This window comes from Panthera pardus, unplaced genomic scaffold (genome assembly GCF_024362965.1).
Source record: "Panthera pardus isolate Hobbes unplaced genomic scaffold, ASM2436296v1 HiC_scaffold_13, whole genome shotgun sequence".
Lineage (NCBI taxonomy): Eukaryota > Metazoa > Chordata > Mammalia > Carnivora > Felidae > Panthera > Panthera pardus.
This window is the reverse complement of record NW_026526688.1, coordinates 16,417,520-16,438,253: the sequence shown is the minus strand read 5'-3', so window position 1 is coordinate 16,438,253 and position 20,734 is coordinate 16,417,520. Positions and strand designations below refer to the sequence as shown.

Here is a 20,734-nt window from a genome sequence, read left to right as displayed (position 1 = left end):
AAAGTATTTGTAGTCCTAGAATGGCCTACACTGAGTACAGGCACTGAATGAAGCTCCTCTAAAGAAAAACAACCACGTTATTACCTAACTGCTATTGCCTTTAATCGGTAAAAATCACCTGAGTACAGTTCCAAGCAAATGCCATAAGGGACACTGGAATTGCCAGAGCTGACCTTGGGCCAGTCGAGAGACAGCACCCCCACTCTACACACCCTTAGTCTCTCCCACTGCCTGATTTCATAATGTACAATGCAAGCTTTCTTCTCAGACATCGTTTTATCAGACAGCTTCTGGACGCAACTCCTTCAGTCACAAAAGAAATAGGAAGATGAACAACGTGGAACATCAGGGCACATCACATCCACAACACGGTGCCTCGGCTCCTCAGCTCCAGGACCCTCCTCTCTTCTCCCCCTTTCTCGTGGCCACCTCAAGGTCTTTCTTAGTAGACTTACAATCTCTTCTACCCGTCCCCTTCCTCTAAGCTCCCTCCTGGCCTCGGTTCCTTCCTTGGTTTAGCTGACGCCTGAGCAGCTCCCATCAGGATTCCTGTACCCTGGTCTGTCCCACGGCCTGGTTCTTTCTCAGCTCCACGGCAGGAGCCGAGTGCTCCTCCTGCAAACGTATCACAACCATGCCAGTGGGTGTCACCACATTCTCCTGGCCTCCAACCCACAAACTGCACTTAACTCTAAAACAATCTGCCCAGGCCCCCCACCCCCACCCCGGGTGGCTCAGTTAGTTAAGTGTCATGTCATGCTATCAGCTTGGGTCAGGATCTCATAGAGCCCGAGTCGGGCTCTGTGCTGGCAGTGCAGAGTCCGCTTAGGATTCTCTCTCCCCCTCTCTCTCTGCCCCTCCCCAACTCGTGCTGTGTGTGTGTATGTGTGTGTGTGTGTGTGTGTGTGTCTATTTCTCAAAATATATCAACAAACTTTAAAAAAATTTTAATAAAAAAAATAAAATTGCAACTCCTGTGCTCATATCTTAAAAAACTAAACTAGGGGCGCCTGGGTGGCGCAGTCGGTTAAGCGTCCGACTTCAGCCAGGTCACGATCTCATGGTCCGTGAGTTCGAGCCCCGCGTCAGGCTCTGAGCCCCGCGTCAGGCGCTGGGCTGATGGCTCGGAGCCTGGAGCCTGTTTCCGATTCTGTGTCTCCCTCTCTCTCTCTGCCCCTCCCCCGTTCATGCTCTGTCTCTCTCTGTCCCAAAAATAAATAAAAAACGTTGGAAAAAAAAAAATTAAAAAAAACCAAAACTAAACTAAACTAAATAAATAAAACAATCTGCCCACTTATCCTTGCTAGGCTTCCTCCCCGCTGTGTGGCCGTAGAGCATAAAGACTGAGAGGCTGGTTCCAGTGTCAGAAAAAGCCTGGATCCCTGGTTCATAACCTGACACCTTTAGCAAGTCACTTAACCTCTTTAAAACTGTTTCCTGGTCCACAAAATGGGGCTAAAAGTAACTATCTCATGGGGGTCCCTGTGAGGACTAAATGAGAATATACTTACTATAGTAAGGACTCAATAAATGACTTTGCTGGTATTTTCTCCAATAGTTATTTTTCCCCCAAACTTTTTGCCACCTATCTTCAAATTACCCCCTGCACGGGTCATTGTCTTAACCGTCAGCAATTAACTTGACTTCCTACTTACCGAGAAAGTAGGGGCCAGCTTGAAACATCTGAATTCCCTGCCAACCTCCTAAGAGGTTCTCTCTATACCCTCCCCTTTGTACTTCTTTCCCACTAGTCACAAGCCCAAACCCTCCACCCGTGCTCTGGTCCTGTGTGCCTAGACACCACCCTATCAATCGTTCTCTAGCTGAGACTTTCAGGCCCTTCCGGTCTCCTTTTCAAGATTCCCCTTTAACTCGGAAATGTGTTTACATCTCTCCACTCAACAAAAAGCACCCCCCCCAACCCCCAACACACACACAATCCTATCAATGCTCCCTTCCCTTCTTTCCTCCTCAGTCAAGCTTCTAGAGAGCACCGTCCACATACTGTCTCTCCTTCCTCACCTCCTCCTCGCTCTTCACCCACAAGGATATCATTTCTGCCCCCACATCCATCTTTGCCTCCCCAACCACCACTGTCACAAGTCTCCAAAGACCCTCCCAGTTGTCAGACCCAGTGGACACTTCTCGGTCCTCCTTCTGGACCTCTCTGCTACACCTGACGCTACTTGCCACTTACTCCCTGCTTCTCTCTTGCCTCTTCTCTCCTACGCACAGTCTCGGCATTGTTTGCCCTCACACCGCAGTGGACGGCTCCTCCTCGGCCTGCCTTTGCTCCCTGGTTTCAACCATTATAGGCTGTCCTGGGCAGTCTCATCAACCCTGTAGTTTTGACTACCGTGTTGTATCCGGACCGCCAACAAATCTACTCCCTTCATCCTGGCCTCCCCCTCAGATTGCAGACCTGCACACCTAACTGCAGGCTGAACATATCCACAGGCCTCTCAAACTCTACACGGCAAAAACCCACTACCCACCACTGTTCCAAACCTGCACAAATGGTTCCTGAAGTCATTTATCCTCCCATGCCAGACCCTGGAATTAACCCAGACTTTTCCCTCTCCTCGCCACAATAAACATTTACTGGGCAGAACCAAAAAGCAGGTAAAGCTGACTTATTGGTAAAGGACGGAAGGACAATTGAAATGGGCCTTTAACAAGCAGAAGTGAAAGGGCAGAAACGGGGGCTGTGGCCTTCTCAGAGGCATGTGGTTACTTGCACATACACCACACGAGGGTAAAATCAGGAACAGAAGGTATATATATTTTTGGATATTTATTTATTTATTTATTTATTTATTTATTTATTTAGAGAGACAGAATGAGGGGGAGAGGGGTAGAGAGAGGGGAGAAAGGATCCAAAGCAGGCTCTGCACGGTCAGCACAGAGCCTGACAAGGGGCTCGATCTCACAAACCATAAGATCATGACCTGAGCCAAAATCAAGCTTAACTGACTGAGCCACCCAGGTGCCCCAAAAGGTAGATTTAAGAATGAGCAGAAGTGTGGAAGACAGGCTAAAAAGACAGGGGAGCCCTAGTCATGAAAACTAGGAAGTACTTATTGTTTTGACTCTAATTTCTTTCCTTTCTAAAGGTTGACCCAGGTCAATCACAGAAATCCTGTCCCCTTGCCCAAACCTAGCCAGTAAGATGTGAGGAGAAGATTGCCAGAGGCATTTGTAGTAACCTTTTCCTTGTTCCCAAAAGGGACTTTCTTCCTCTGGATATCATCTGGTGTGGCTGTGGTACCTGAGGCTGCTACCATCATCTGGCCACTAGTCTAAGAGTTAATCCACCTCAGGAGAGGGCAGAAGAAATACAAGAAATGGTGATGGAGGCTTGACATTCCCCACAAGGGGCCTGTCCTACCTCTAGACCTTTAGATTGTGTATTATTTCTTAATAGATGTCTTTATTGTTTAATAAAAAAAAGGGGGGGATAGGGATTGGTCACATGTAGAAAACACAGGGGGTCTAAGTTTTTTTCATGTTTATTTATTTTCAAAGAGAGAAAGAGACCATGTAGGGAAGGGGGGCAGGAAGGGGAGGGGCAGAGAAAGGGAGAGAATCCCAAGCAAGCTCCATGCTCGGAGGGCAGAGCCCAACATGGGGCTCAATCTCACCAACTGTGAGATGATGACCTGAGCCAAAATCAAGAGTGGGCGCTTAACCCACTGAACCACCAGGCGCTCCAAAAACACAGGGTTAAAAACAGTTTAACAGATACCTTTATTATAGGATTTCTCAACGTTAAAATAGAAAGTTTCAAGAACTTAGTTTTTCAAATTTATGTGATGAAACAAGCCTCTCATCCTGCCTCTAGTTTTTGAAGTGTACCTAAAAGAAACTCCAAGAATTAAGCATTTATGGATCATAGTTTAGAAAACTAGTTTTTACCAGAGCAGATGAGAAGAGTGTGTGACTGACTTATGATACAGCACAATGATGACAGTAATACAGGGACAGAAATGTGCTACGGGAATCCAGAGGGATCACTGCCCTTCTCGGACGTTCTCACTCAGAATGGCAGATGGGTTTCACATTATGTGCCAACTCTAGTAAATATTTACTAATTGCCTGGAATACTATATTGAAAAGGATTCTGAGGCCTCATCCAGATTCAGCAGGAAAACAAAAACAGCCTTACTCAATTAGAAATGATCATCATGAGCATAGAAGGGGTAGTTGGGACATGATTCTAGTTCATCCTGAGACTTCTAAAGTGACATCAATTCCTAAACAAATCCTAGAACCATCCCAAAGAATTTCAAATTTTTTTAAACCTCAATCAGGTGAGATTGATCTTTAATAATTAAAAGGGTAATAAAGTGGTTAAGTGTATGGACTCCAGGGTAAGAGAGACCTGGGTTTAATTCTTAGTTCCTCCACTTGCTATGTGGACTGGATACAGTAGTCAGCTGCTCTAAACCTAAGTTTTCCCATCTGTAAAATGAGATGAACAGTCCTAACTCACGTGGTAGGTTTAAAATTTAAATTAGGTAATACATCCAGCTACATACAGTATGTACAATAAATATTAAGTTTAGCTACAACAATTACTAAGGCATTTACTCTTTGATATTCGTATGTGTCTACTGTATACACAACCATGGACTGGAATGCAATGAATTAAATGGAGACCATACAACCTATTTCCCTGAACCCGTTAACAATGCCAAGATAGGCTACGATAAGCAAGTGGCAAAGATGATTACAAAGCACTGTTCAAAGTGTTACTTGCCTTTAAGACCTATGAAGTAAATAAAGCTAACACCTAAGAGAATTCTCTGCAAAACACACTTTTCCAGATCTCTCCATAGAGAAAGCCAAGAAACAATGACCAAACCAATAGCAACAAGCCTCCTTAACACCTAGAATGAGTTTTATTTTTTTCCCCTGGGGCACAGAACTTTTGGCACTAAAACCAAGACAGTCGGAAGCAAATCAGGTCGGTTGGTCACCCTACAAACAAATAAAGCAAATCAAGTCCCAACAGCTGGGTCCGGGTCTTGGCTGTGCTACTCAGAGCTGAGGCAGAACGAGTTCTTGAAATACCATTTCCCATTAAAAGAAATCAGGGCTCTTTTTGGAGAAATGGCTAAGTCCAGGTGTGAGAAGAAACTGCTCAAGATGAACCTGAAATATCCGGTTATGTCAGACAGCAAGAAAACTCTAAAAACTAATTAGGGTCATATCAAAAGGTAGGGTCATATAGAAAGGTCTCTGGAGCCAACTTCAAAAGGCTCCCATGGGCCAAAGATGGGATTATAGAAGCTTCAAAAAAGATCATTACAACTGATCAAAACCTGTCTATTACGTTCTCATCTGCAAGGTCGTAGTACATTCTTTTTTCAAAACACATAACTAATTGATTACCTTCAAAGGATGTTGGGGAACCAACTCATTATTTTAGAAACTAATAATGGGAGAAAATCTAGCATTTACTCTGCTTTTCTATATGAACTGTATACCACTGTGTAACCAAATAGATGAGGGAAACAGGTCTCTTTTAAAAAAGTATTCAGGGGCGCCAGCATGGCTCAGTTGGTTAAATGTCTGACTTCGGCTTCGGTTCTCATCTCACCATTCGTGAGTCCAAGCCCCACACCAGGCTTTGCGCTGTGCTAACGGTGCAGAGCCTGTTTGGGATTCTCTCTCCCTCTCTCTCTCTCTGCCCCTCCCCGACTTGTTCTTTCTCTCTCTCTCTCCCTCTAAGTGACTAAATAAACTTAAAAAAAAAAATTTAAGGGGCGCCTGGGTGGCGCAGTCGGTTAAGCGTCCGACTTCAGCCAGGTCACGATCTCGCGGTCCGTGAGTTCGAGCCCCGCGTCAGGCTCTGGGCTGATGGCTCGGAGCCTGGAGCCTGTTTCCGATTCTGTGTCTCCCTCTCTCTCTGCCCCTCCCCCGTTCATGCTCTGTCTCTCTCTGTCCCAAAAATAAATTAAAAACGTTGAAAAAAAAATTAAAAAAAAATTTTTAATTAAAAAAAAGTATTCAAAGCAATAAATGAAAAGTAAATGACAGAATTTGAACATTACCACTTTGTCACCCCCAACAAATTAGTGGATCTAGCTATCAACCATTAGCAGCTACTAATATAACCAAAAGTCAGTAAGATGTTTTGTGTCTCCCAATGAAAGATCACACCACCACCTACAGTCTGTCAAATGGATCGAACACAAGTTTGATCACACCTCTGGATCCAGCTGCCAATTTGCGGGACATACAAAGGAGAGGACATGTTGAACTGCATCATTCACGTGTAATCAGCAAAATCCAGACCACAGGATACTCCACAGGACAAATGCTCCAGGTTCTTCACAAATAAATTGCAAAGAAAGGACAGAGGATAAGAGGATAAGGATATCCCATAAGGAAAAGGATAGAGGAGAAACTAATTTTTTTTTAATGGGGGAAAAAAACCTATCATGTCCACTGATGCACATTTGAGTGATAACACCATAACAACATGCAAGGAAGTGAATACTATAAAGTCAAGAGTTACTTAAGTGGAAGAGGAGGGGCTGACATTGGGTGGAAATACAGAGGGGCTTCTGGAGTTTCTGGAAGTTCCAAGGGCGTGCTCTTTATGATCATTCATCATACATTTATTTTCTGTGATTTTCTGAATCTGCATTTGTTATTTTACAATAAAAAGGTTTTTTTAAAAGTGATAGTGCAAAATCTACTATTTAACACCTCCTATATTCAAAACACTTTTACAAATATTAGAATTTGTATTTTCAAATACTATAACATTGTTCCAAATAACCCTTGAAAAGTATTTATTATCTCCATTTTTCATATAAGGAGACTGAGCTCTAGAAATGTTTTTTTAAAACGTATTTTAATGTTTATTATTTACTTTTGAGAGAGACAGAGACAGAGCACAAGTAGGGGAGGGGCAGTGAGAGAGGGAGACATAGGATCCAAAGCAGGCTCCAGTCTTTGAGCAGTCAGCACAGAACATAATGTGGGGCTCGAGACCACAAATGGTGAGATCATGACCTGAGCCGAAATCGGACACTTAGCCAACTGAGCCACCCAGGCATGAGGTCCAGAAATCTTAAGCAGGTTGCCCATACTCACAGTTATTAGGGCAGAGCCATGATTCAAATTCAGAAGAGTGGCTCCAAAACCATTATCTTATTGTCAATGCTCTATTAATGCCCAGTTATTTATTTGGTCAAGAAAGATTTATTGCTCACCTACTAAATCATGCTCTTAAAGATACAGGAGAGTTTCTGCCTTTGTGGAGATCAAGACAGACAAGGAATCATCCAAGGGAATATAAAATTACAGCCGTTGGTAGGTACAGTAAGGAAAAGGTATGTGGTGCCAGGAGAATCCACACAGCAGAGGGGGAGACTCTCCCTGCACAAGTGATGACTGAGGTCTGGGGAAGCAGTTCACTAAGCAAGGGGGCAGTGGGCTGCTCCACGCAAAGGAGGCAATGTACAAAGTCGCCAGTGATGGAGGGAGCATGGCCCTTTAAGGATGGAGTATGAGGATGAAGGTAGTGAAGACAGAGGAGGCTGAAGAGCTGGGAAGAGCAGGAAGCCACTAGCGGATTTTAATTAAGCCTGTTGCTGAAGATGGATTGAATTAGGTTTGCATTTTTTAAATGGCAACAAGGTCAGGGCGCCTGAGTGGCTCAATCGGTTAAGCATCTGACTTCAGCTCAGGTCATGATCTCGCACTCTGTGAGTTCGAGCCCCATGTCAGGCTCTGGACTGACAGCTCAGAGCCTGGAGCCTGCTTCAGGTTCTGTGTCTCCCTCTCTCTCTTCCCCTCACCTGCTCATGTGTGCACGCGCTCTCTCTCTCTCTCAAAAATAAAGATTTTAAAAATTTAAAAAATAAAAAATATAAATAAAATGCCAACAAGGATACAGAGAGAGGAGTTGAAAGGCTACTGCAGCCATCTAGGTGAGACATGATGGCAACTGGGACAAAGCAGAAGAGATGGAAAGAAGGGGATGGGTGCAAGACACTCAAGAGGTAAGAAGGCAGGACCTGATGATGGACAGCATATGCACAGTGAGGAGAAGGAGATGTCCAGGGAACTCAAAGCCTTCTGGCCATGGGACCTGACTTTTGGAGGTGCCAGTCGTGGACATAAAGGACAATGGAAGAGGGATGGGGACACTTGGACTAGCTGAGTTTCAGGCACCACGACAAATGCCAAATGGAAATGTCAAGTCAAGCAGTTGAATAAATGAGTCTGAGGCCCAAAGAAAGAGAGGAATAAATCTCTAATCCTGAGTGTAGGGATGGTTTTTACGGGGGCTCAAGGATGAGACTGCCTAAGAGTGAGATAATAAAAAAAGAAAACTCAAGAACAACCATAATTCAAATCAGGAAAACAAAGCAACTTCCTGAATTTATCTAGAGATGATCATCTCAGAAAGGTTTAATGAAACAGGAAAAAAGAAAATCAGAAGGAAAAAGAGATTAACTGTCTCAGAAAAAACACACTGAAATTTCTGGAATACTTAAAGATGTTAATTCCATGTGTAACAAGTTGGCAAAGCCTGCATGCAGCCCTCAGGTAGATATTTTAAGAACTAACTTGCACAGGGTAATGAGACCTTCTGGGAGGTGGCTTGTAGATATGGGCTCAAGGCTACAGACAGAAAGCTTTGATGCTAGGAAAGAAAGCTCTGGCTTCCCAGGGCTGCTCCTGGCCAGGTGGACAAAAGGGAAGGGGCTGTCTTCCAGGAAATGCCAACAGGAGCATTCGTTCCTCAGCTTCTGTAACAAGGTGAAAAAAATTTTGAGATGCACACCCTAGAGAAACGGGGCAACACTTCAGCTGCTATGAAGTACATAATGGGGCTTTGGCTCAGAGGAAGCACACCTGGATATCCAGCTTTGGGGGATTGAAACCCTAGTTGCCCAAAAAGAAATGTGGTTTTTCACAGACTGACAGTGGTGATGGCAGAGAGGCCTCTCTCCAATGCTTTGAAGGCACCAGAAATGAAGGAATATAAATGAGCTTATTCACAAATACAGAAGACACTGCCTATGGACTCTCAGAAGTCTGGGGAGGGGCAGCTAGGGGCACTGCAGACCAAGGTTCTGCATGAGCAGACAGAAGCAAACACCTGTAAAATTTTAGTTACTACCATTAATGTAAAGTCACTCATACACACAGGTGGTTGAGAACTACAGAAATTCAGGTTACTTTAGAAATAAGTATTTGTAGGGGTGCCTGGGTGGCTCAGTCGGTTAAGTGTCCGACTCTTGGCTTTGGCTCAGGTCACGATCTCTCGGTTTCATGGGTTCAAGCTCCGCATTGGGCTCTGTGCTGGCAGCACAGAACCTGCTTGGGATTCTGTTTCCCTCTCTCTCTGCCTCCTCCCCACCTGCACTGTCTCTGTCTCTCTCAAATAAAATTTTAAAAAATGTATTAAAAAAAAAAAGGAAAGAAAGAAGTATTCGCAAAAACTTACCTAATTTTCCAAGAGCAGTATTCTACACTACAACTGAAAGCTTACTAAATAGATCCCAGTGGCCTAAACAAGTTCACGTTTCTTATCCTAAACATGCACAATTCATTCCTTTTCCTCCTTGGCCCCAGAGGCATTTTATCTGGAGTTACCATATTCGTTTTTCTTCACATCCAGCTCTTAGCTATTCAGACGCGGAAACCCCAGGCTGGCTGACAAATGTACCAGGACTGGTCAGTGCCCGTAGTAACCGCACAGAACAGGTCAGGCCCAGGGACACAGCAGGCACACCTCACACTCCCAACTGCATTCTCCCAAAGCAGAATCTGAGCTGAGAAACCCACCAAAATACAACCAAATCGGTTCCCTGGGCTTTCTGGAAAGCTCCACTGTGTTTGGAGAAACTATACAAGCACACAGCCCAGGGCTGACACAGGATATGGAAATAAGTAACTGGGCCTGGGCTCAGGGTACCCAGGAAGAGCCCTTGAGAAGGGCTGCCCATCACACCTATCATTCCCACCCACGCCCCCAACCCTAGTTTAGAAAGTGACCTAAGAGGGAAGGGTAAAAAAAATAAGTTCCAAGTTTGCAATTTTTTTTTTCCAAAAGCAAAGGTGCAACTTTTTTGTTTGACACAAGTCTGTATGCTATTATTTTAATATTTAAAGCCTTCTACAGACAATGTTCATTTTCTAAGCCTGAGCCTTTAGTACTAAACCTGCTGAGTCACCTTTTTAGTACAATTATGTGCATGATTCTGACTATAAGAACTCACATTTTCAGGAATCTGGGGGTACTCCCTACCCCCAAAACTATAAGGTTGGGAAATGAAACATAAGAGATTTTCAAGAAGGCAACATTCAATCATGAAGGTGACATCACAGCATGCTCCCAAAACAAAAGCAGCTTGAGATAGAAGACAGTGAGAAATCAACCTCCCAGGAAATGACCAGAATTTAGGCTCCAAGGAGAACATTCAAGCTTGGAAACTGTGTTCATTTTGTGAACAAGACAACCCTTTGTTTGGGGGCTGAATTTACTGTTTTGTTTGTTTATTGGGGGGGGGCGGGGGCATGTGTTAGTGGGGGAGAGGAGAAGGGGAAGTGTGTGTGGGAGAGAGGGGAGAGGGGGGGAGAGAGGGGAGAGGGGGGGGAGAGAGGGGAGGGGGGGGGAGAGAGGGGAGAGGGGGGGGAGAGAGGGGAGAGGGGGGGAGAGAGAGGGGGAGAGGGGGGAGGGGGGGAGGGAGAGAGAGAGAGAGAGAATATCTCAAGCAGGCTCCATGCTCAGGGCAGAGCCAAATGTGGGGCGCGATCCCACGACTCTGAGCTCATGACCTGGGCTGAAATCAACAGTCAGATGCCTAAGTGACTGGGTCACCCAGGTGCCCCGAAATTTACTGTTTACAGAGAATGTTAGGACACTCCTGAAAAGATTCTTAAACCTGTCTGTAATGATAACTAATGATATTTTACATCAAATAAAAAGCTCACTCAAATTTATTGCCTTTTATCTCCATTCACACAGCCTCATTAACTCTCACTTTTTACCACTGCATTTAACATGGTATTTTCTCCTCCTGACTTTATCCCAATCACTTTCCATTTAACATTTGTAAAGCCAAGCTCTGAGGCTATCACTCCTGTCTCAGGAAATGCCAATAGCTGCCATGCCCACAGACTAAAATCCAGTTTTACTCTCGATTGAGGACTTCTACAACGTGGCCCAAAGTACCTTTGCAATCCTAGCTCCTGTGATTCATCTCGTATACTCAGGGGCAACTCAAATCCTAAATGGTACATGTACTCTGTCAACAGTTTGCTTTGTTTACTTTTTGTAAATTTGTTTACTTTTTCATAAATTATGAAAATAAAAATTGTTTCCTTTAGACAGTCTGGTAAATTCAAATAAACACTTTCTTCACTTCTTAGCATACATGTCCTGTGTTTGATGAGCATTATTATGTTCTAGGTTTAATCATGTATCTTCCTACTTAGAAGTTATCATTCCTATATAACTTGTTTCCTAATCTTAAGAAATAATGCCTTCACAATGAAGACCTAAAAAATAACTGTCCTATATGTGTTATTATTGTTTTTGTATCAAGAGATTATAGGTGTCCAAAACTTCTCTCTTTGAATATATATTTGTGTTTTCTTGTATATGCATAATATATATATATGGAAGAATAAACAACTATTAATATTGTCTATAGGGAAAATTTCACTGTATACCCTTTTACACTTTTTTTTAAAAAACATGAATGTTATCATCTGCATAAAAAATTTAAAAATTATGAATAGTGTGAATTTAAAGGAAAACAACCTTTATACCAGACAGTTAGGGAGGATCCTGTGATTTAAGGGGTTCTCAAAAAGCCATCTTCCTCAAAAACATTTTTCCCACTATCCACCATGACTTAAATCGTCTAGTTAAAACTTTAGCAAACAAATATTCTGAAGTAAGTATATTATGCCATTATCCATTATCAAATTATTGAGGATTACTTTATCACATTAGCATAATAAAGGAAAGTCACAAAGAGGCTGTGTATAGTCTCCCTAATTCCTGTTTCTTTTCCTTTTTCCCCTCAAGTAACTAAATTAAGTTTGTTTTACTCAAAGAACTTTTGTATTTGTAAAAGAACTCATTTAGGAATTCTAAAAGTCCTACCCAAGCCAACTGGCACCATGGATTGCTGTGTGAATATTGTACTGTCTCTATAAACATCTGCCTTCCCATCCAGTCTTCTCTATCAATCCAATCTACTCAGCCTGAGAGGGCAGGGACAGGGAGATTCTTGTTCATCTGTGAATCCTCCCCAACGCTAAAAACATGGCCCTGCATTTCCAGAAAGCAATTTCCCAAGCTCTTAATGAGCTTACTGCAAGGTTCTGACCCTTCTCCAGGATGCTGGGGTTATAATTTTAAACCTAAAAATGTGAGTAGGGGCACCTGGGTGGCTCAGTCCATTAAGCATCCGACTTCGGTTCAGGTCATGATCTCACAGTTTGTGAGTTTGAGCCTGGCCTCGGGCTCTGTGTTGACAGCTCAGAGCCTGGAACCTTTAGATTCTGTGTCTTCCTCGCTCTCTCTCTGCCCCTCTCCCCTCGTGCTTTTGTCTCTCTCTCTCTCTCTCTCTCAAAAATAACATGTAAAAAAATATTTTTAAGAAAAAAATTTAAAAAACAGTCAGTAGAATACTTAAATTTGCTATCGTCTCAAACAATAATCCATTTACACAGGCAAAACTGATCTATTGAGAGCCTACCACGTGCCTGGCACAGGCACTGAGCAGCTAGGCAAAAAGTGATCTAACAAGATCATAATAGCGGCTATTTAACAGGTACTCAGTAAATGCTTGTTAGATTTGATAAACCACTTGAACTTTTCTATCTGCCTGAACTTTGAAGTCTTTCATTAATGTTTTCTTCATATAGTAGTGGACTTTGGTTTCCCACATGCTATTAAGCATTTCACTTTTGTGGATATTCTCGTGTCGGCCTTCTGACCATCGTTAATTGCTTAGTTTTGAATTTATGGAACACAAATCAAGAAACATCCAACAAGTTACAGTGCAAAAGAGAAAATCCATACTATATGTGAATAATTGATGGGTAGAGAAGCTATTCTCTTATCTTCCTATTGTCAAAACGTAAGAAATAATTTTCCTTTTTTCCATTATATGAAGATGCACTTTGTATTGCTGGTCCAGTAATGAAACTAAGTTTTCTAAACTACTAACTGGCTTCTGCCATATTTCTCTTTCCGTTGCCTTGGTTAGATGAGGTGCTAAGGTCAAGTTAACTGTGACCAGTGAATTGAAGGCTCTTGGTCCAGGTAAGTTAACCGGCCTGGTGCAAGACCAAACACAACCTTGGACCGGGAACGCCACGCTATGACAGCCTGCTCAACAAAGGTGGGCTAACAACTGTTAGTTACCCCGGGGCAGGCCAACCCCACAGCACCACAGCTCCAGTGTGCTTGCTGGCCTGCCACAAAGTCCACGTTTCTCTAAGTGGGGCCCAGAGAGCAACTGTCAAGACCTTCCTGACCTTACAGAAAAGCTTCCTCAGGACCTGAATACACCACTGGATATTATTTCTACCTGAGTTGAAAATTATTGTTACTACTTTAATCGGCAGTAATTCCCACCCAAATGAAACAAAAATTCTTGCACATAGCAGATGCCCAACAACTACTACTACTGGATTAACTGGAGGGGGAAAAGCATGAAGTAGTGAGAACAGACAATCTTATCATCATCTGCAAACACTCCCTGAGCCCCTGCTAGATACAGGTATAGCAAAAGGTGTCAATCAGGGGTCCTAATCACATGGAGTTTACAGCCAATAACTACACTGTGAGACACACAGAAGCATTTTAGACACTCCCTGACACAAAAACCACTTTTCGCTTTCAGTGTGGCTTTTTTAGCTGCCTACTTTTAACGATGTATGCATTTTTTTTCCCTCTATAGGAGACCAAAAAGAAAACAAAGGGGGAAGGAAGGATGGACAGCTAGAAGGACAGCATTTTAGAAGACTCTAAAATGTGTGAGAACAAATGACGATTCCTTCCTTCATGCTGAATCAAAATTTCTGTAGTAATGTACTCACTGTATCTTACAGAGGCACCATTTGGTTTACTACTCAACAGCCTCCCCCTCCACATATGTTAGATGACCTGTGTGGTCCAGCTGCTACCCCCACAGAACTGACAGATATTTTACACTACACCACGTGCTTATGCTTCCATTCATAAAGAACAGAGCATTAAAAAAAACAAAATAAAACTAAACACAAATTAGAAATACAGCACAACTAAAGGCTTGAGTAAATAGCACCAGTACTGTTAAAAAAATATAAAATTTTATGTGAAAAATCTGCATTTCAATTACAATACAGACTTGGAAAGTAAAGTTTCTAATGTACTTACTTTCTCGTTAAAGTCTATTATAAGGATCCAAGTTCAAAAAAAATGACCAATGATCTACTTTCCATAAATTACATTTCACTTCTTCTAGTACCTGAAATCCTCAGGATTACATATGCTGCTTCATGTTCTGTCACCTTTAAAGTACTATTTTCTCTGGGCGCCTGGGTGGTTCAGTTAAGCGTCCAACTTCGGCTCAGGTCATGATCTCGAGGTTCACAAGTTCAAGCCTTGCGTTGAACTCTGTGCTGACAGCTCAGAGCCTGGAGCCTGCTTCAGAGTCTCCTCCTCGCTCCCCACCTGCACTCTACCTCTCTCAAAAATAAACATTAAAAAAATAACAAAATACTATTTTCTCTAATTCCTCTACTAAACCATCTTTCTGGATGCTAATCCAAGTTTTATCTACCCAGAAGTATAAGTGAGTTGGGAGGTTTGAGGAAATGTATTTTCCAGGAAATAGGATGGTAACTAACCCACAACATGCAGCTTCTAGGCCTTCAGAGGACTAGAATACTACAGGATTTTGACCCTGACCTCACCATCTAAACTTCCTGCTCCCACTTACTAGGCACTCTTAATCACTTAACTCTTATTTTTTGTTTCAAAAGCATTTATCACTAACAAAAAATATCTCCTTTGTTGTCTGATCTCCCATAAGACTATAATCTCCAGAGAGTAGGGCTTTTGTGTGTCTCACTGATTCAACCCCAGCTTGCAGAATAATACTTGGCTCATATAAAACACTCAGTAGGGGAGCCTGGGTGGCTGGGTTGGTTGAGCTTCCAACTTCCGCTCAGGTCAGGACCTCAGGATCTGTGAGCTGGAGCCGGGCGTTGGGCTCACTGCTGTCTGCATACAGCCCGCTTCAAATCCTCTGTCCCCTTTTCTCTCTCTGCCCCTCCCATGCTCATGCTCTCTCAACCATAAATACAACATCAAAAAAACCAAACTCGATAAACACATATGGAGTAAATTATTTCTTACAATACTCAAAAGAAATGGAACATCATTTACAAATCAATAAGCCAACTAGTAAAATCTTTGGATCCTTATTTTTGTCATTGTAGAAAAAAATCATGAGAAAAAACACACCTGCTTACCAACTCTTGCTAAATTAGATATGAAAAAAATGGATAGTTAAATGAAGGTTTTTAAAGGAAATAAACACTACTAATTTTTTTAGAATACCAGGGAAACAGAAGTTCCTATACCTTAATATACTGAATTCCTGATGGATTTACAGAGTGAGGATGCCTGACTTCCTTCCCTACAACCCTCCAGCCATTATCTCAGGGCTGCATTTCGAACCGACAGACTCAGGACAGGGTAATTTTGGCGAAGAGTGTGATGATTTTTACAAGAGTAAGTGGATCATATCATAAGCAAATACAAAACCCAGAGGATAATGATCCCTCTAACAAATATCCTTATGAACCACTGCCATTTCCCTTACCGGAATGTGCTTAGGCAACTTCAATTTCATGACAGTATCATTCAGTCCAGCAGCTAGTGCCACATTATGTTGTGTATTGATCTGTTGTGATTTCAAATCCATATTGTTTTGAATTGAGGTTGTTTTGATCTAGTTTGAGAAACCATGTCAAGATGATATCTGCAGAACTGTTGTGCTGAGTGCTTCTCCATATGAATATATGGATGAATAAGTATGATGTAATGGGCTTTAAATACCAGCAGTTTGTGTGGTCCTACCCAGAGTGTTCAGGCGGGGCAAGGCTACTCTTTGCCGATCTAAACAGCTCTCTGTAGATCTTAAGACACTTGCTCCTGTTGTGGTCAGGCAACTCCCGGTCAGCAGGGGTGTTAAACCATACAGCAGTCTTGAGAAGGGAAGGGACATCTGTTCCTGCCTTGCTGAGGGTATTTCTCACAGGCAGTGGTACAGGCTGTGTAACTGTCCCCAAAGTACTAACCTGCAGGGCAGCCAGCCCTGCCTACCAACACCAATGCCACTGTCACTAGCTACATGTCCCAGCAGCTAATACCCAACTTTTGGTTGAAAGGACTTACTCTACCAAGAACCAACTCCTAGAGAGGCACACCTCAAATAAATCTGGACTTTATTTCTCCACTGCCTGGAACAACAGTATAATTCACCTATCATGGGTCTGTGGGGTTTGTTATTTCCTTACCGGATTATTGAGAGACACTACCCTGTAACTTAGGGCTTATGAAATAGAACTCATAATTATATTTCCGCAGTAGAAGTTACAATTCCCATAGTAAACCCGTGTTAAATACATTATTAGCAGAAACAAATCTCAGGCTCGGCATAATGTGCCCCGAACAAAACAAGCTACAACAGAATCAAGTTTCATTATTTGATTTAAAGGGTTACGTATGAGAGAAAGCTGGGAGGCTGAGCAAGTAGCGGTGTGGCACTAAGGAAGAGAAGAGCTCATTTGAAACACTCTCACTTCCTAGATTTTCTAACCACCGCCCTGCTGTCCCACCCCTCCCTGGGATACCTTTGCTTTTGTTGCAGACTGAAGTGCTATCTGACATCCCCTTTCAAAATCACAGAAACTAGCTGGGGCTGCGTTCTCAACATGGTGGAAGACAGGATGCCGCGGTAAGAAGTGTCCACAGCCTCGGGTGAGAGGTCCCGGCAGGGCGAGCTAAGCCACACGAGCCTGTCTGAGCAAGTTTCCGCACCGGTGAAAGGTCAGAAAGTTACCTCTCCCAGAAAACGGTTAGAAGCAGCAAACACCATGATCCGCACAGGGCGCAGCGCGTGCGTACAGGGGGGGACTCCCCTCGCCAACTGCAGAGCGACATTCAAGATCTGGATTATTCAGCTAGCAAGGTTGTGCCTGAGGATGGTTGTGGAGCAACTACACTGCCTAACAACGTGCATCTCGGCGAGCATCCCGCAAGCTCGGAGGAGCCCCGAGCCCGCCCCCTCTCCCCCCACCCCCCACCGGCGCGGGCCGAGGGAACGCTCGCAGCTACCCGCCGGGCCGACCAACCCCAGCCGGGTCTCTCTCCGGGAGGCCAGGCAGAGGGGACCGGCCACGCCGCCGCCACCCGGGGCTCCGAGAGCGGGCGGCGGGCACCGGAAGCGGGGAGGGCCCGGCCGAGGCCCCGAGCGCGCGAGGCAGCGGGGACACCGGTACTTACCCCCGGCCCGCGGCGGGCGGCCGCGGCCAGCCGTCTCCAGGTGGCGACGAAGTCGGGCGGCGGGGCTCTCCGGCTCCGGCAGACGAGGGAGAACAGGGTTCCCAAGAGGAAGGCGGCCGCGGCGCAGCCCAGGTACAGGCTGAGCCGGAGCAGGACGGTGCACGGCCCCGCGCCTCCGGCCGCCTGCCAGCAACCGGGCCCCAGGCAGGAGAGGCACACGGCGGCGAGTGCGGCCACCGCCACTGACACTCGCCAGCTCCAGCCGCCAGGGCTCCCCGGCGCCGCCGCGTCTTCCCGGGCGTCCGGCCGCCGCTCGCCCGGGGCGTCCGGGGCTGGGCGGCCAACGGTGGCCGCTGCCGGCACGAGGCTGAGGCCGGCGCCGCTGCTGTCGGTGGCATCGGGGTGCATGCTGCTTCCTGTACCGCTAAGGACAGGCACATCTCCTGCCCTGCTGTCCCCCGGCGCTGCCCCGGACGGTGGCCTCTGCGCGGCGCCCCCTCCCCTCGCCGCTCCCGCCGCCGCCGCCGCCGCCGCCGCTCCGGAGGCACAGGCAGTCCGCGCTCATGCCCTCGCCGGCGGCCCACCGAGGGAACGGCTCCAACTGACGCCGCCGAGCTCCTCTCAGCGACCCCTCAGCGCCGCCACCCGGCGCCGGCCCCGCAGCCCGTCCGGCCGGGCGCGCCCAGGTAGCCGGACCGCGTTGTGACTTAAGCTGGCGAAGCCAGAGGCGGAGCGGGGGCGGGAGCGGCCGGGAGGTGCTCGTCAGGCGGGGGGCGGAGAGCGACCGCGGCCCGCTGAGTGACAGGTGGGAGGTGCCCGGCCTCGCCCGGCCCCCGCCGCCCACCCGCGGCGCGGGGGCGGGGTCCGAGCGCCACCGCCCCTCAGGGGAGGGGGCGCGGCCAATCGCTGGGAAAACTGCTAGGTCCCCGCCCTCCTCCTCCCCTCCCCCCAGGGTACCGTCAGAGGATGGAAAATTTTGCCGCAGGTGTCAGAAGCGCTTGTAATTAATTCTCCGGCTCAGGTGATCCCTTAATCCTCGCTCTGGGCTCTTCACTGACAAGTAACCTCCTCGCCTGCTTAGGGCCCCCCAAATGTCTGCCTTATTTTCACCTGCTGTTTAGATTCGGGGGGCAAGCCATTCCTAAGCCTCACTTTTGACACAGGTTCCCTCAACGACCTTCCTTTCCCCGCCCAGCCGCCTCAGGGAAGGGATCGACGAATGTGGAAGAGGAATGAAGCCTGCAGCTGCTAGTTATGGAAAGGCCCAGAGAAGTGGGCCTAGTGCCAGGGAGTGTACACAGCTGCCATAATCACTTTGGCTCCAAGTCCCTATATTTTTGTTACCAGAGATTCAGTACAAATGTTATTACCCACGCAAGTGAAAGCGGTCCAAATCGTTTTTAGAGAACGTATTTTCCTATTCTCCTATCATGGTCCCGTCGGTAATATACAGATAATGTTTACTGAAAAAAATGTTGGTAATGCTAGATAAATGCTAGTAAATTACTACTAGGACCAAGAAAGCAGCAGCTGTATCTTTAATAGTTAAAAAGAATTGGAAAGGAAACGAAGGAATTCTAAAGAGATTAATGATTTAAAAGGATGGGTGATAGGGCAAATCCGGAATAGAAGAAAGGGAAGGAGAGGTAAACAGACTGAGAGAGGCAGTGAGAAAGGACACGGGCAACGAAAGCAAAGTCTCAAAACTCTCTTCAAGTAGGAGTCCTGAAGAATGTCAACAGTTTAACAGCACTATTGTTTTCCAATAAAATGATTTATATCCTGCTTCCCAGGGAGCAAAGTTAAGAAAAATAAGCATAGTTAAGAAAAATAAGAAAAATAAGCATAGTTAAGAAAAATAAGCACCCAATGCCACTGGGTGGCTCAGTCGGTTAGGCATCCGACTTTGGCTCAGGTCATGATCTCACAGTTCATGAGATCGAGCCCCGCATCTGGCTCTGGGCTGACAGCTTAGAGCCTGGAGCTTGCTTCAAATTCTACGTCTCCCTCTCTCTCTGCTCCTCCCCAGCTCATGCTCTGTCTCTCTCCTTCAATAATAAATAGAAACATGAAAAAAAAATTCATAAAGAAAAATAAGCATTAAAATAATATTTTCAAATTCCTCTGACTATACTGTTTTTCAATAAGGAATCATCTGTCATTATTTCAACAAAGAAAAAAACATTCATATGAAGTAAGATATTTGGTGGATATTCTTTGTGTTTTTACTATTTTTTAATTTTCTTTTCTTGTAAGTATTGTTTTATGAAGAATAATTTACATACAATGAGCTGTGCAATTGATTTTTATATCTACCAATTTATTTGTTGTTTCAAGTTTTTATTTAAATTCCAGTTAGTTGTTTATTCTTTTAAAACAAAGTATTCCAAAGGTTATTATCAAGAAGACATACTGGAAATATGGTGTGTCGATCATCTATTGTCACATAACGAACTACCACCAAATAACCACTTTATTTGCTTATGATTTTGTGGGTCAGCAATTTGGGCTGGGGTCATTAGGCAATTCTGCTCTTGCCTCGGGTAACTAATGAAACTATGGTCTCCTGGTGCACAGGCTGGGCTATTTGGTCTATGGAGTCTGTTGAGATGGCTCGTCTCTGCTTCCTGTGTACTTATCCTCCAAAGGTCAGCTTGCCCTTCTTCACATGACAGTTTCAGGGATGCCCTGTGCAAATTCTTCTTAAGCTTTTGCTTGCATTACATTTGCTAATGTCCCATTGGCCAAAGCAAACATATGGCCCAGCCAGTAATTAAACAGGGAGTGGTCTACACATGGACTTAAATATAGAGAGCTATAATTCATTGGTTGTATTACTTTAACAACCTACCTCAGTTTGCTCGACAGAATACACTAATCAGTTTCTCATGGATAATCTGGCTGCTCACCCAAATCAGTGGTATCCAATGACTTATCACTGCAAATATGTTAAAGTTCACATTTCTTTTCCCTGGAATTAATAGTTCTTCATAATCTAATTCCATTTATCTATAAGATAAAGAAAAGGACCTAAGTAAGGATAGGGACAAGGGAGACAGTATTTAATTATGTTTGCCAGTAAAGAGTTTGGCAATAGAGCTTTATCATTTACCTTTATTTTACTCTAATATTTTCAAGTTATGAAACATAAAGCAAAAAAAAAACTGCACTCGCTTAGCTTTTTTTTTA

At 44.7% G+C, this 20,734-nt stretch overlaps 1 protein-coding gene across 3 annotated transcripts in view; it reads right to left on the bottom strand.

Annotated features, from left to right (window-relative positions):
• The window catches only part of SNX25 (sorting nexin 25), a 131,334-nt gene extending 113,059 nt beyond the window's left edge, over positions 1 to 18,275 (bottom strand). The window contains exon 1 of one of the 3 annotated variants that reach the window (XM_053900844.1): positions 17,546 to 18,275. In XM_053900844.1, coding sequence (XP_053756819.1) covers positions 17,546 to 17,953 — 408 coding nt within the window. In that variant the 5' untranslated portion in view covers positions 17,954 to 18,275. Of the gene's footprint in view, positions 1 to 16,893; positions 17,040 to 17,545 lie in introns of those variants that run through there. The other 2 variants (XM_019422270.2, XM_019422271.2) reach the window with 2 other exon arrangements.
• Between the last annotated feature and the right edge of the window lie 2,459 nt (positions 18,276 to 20,734).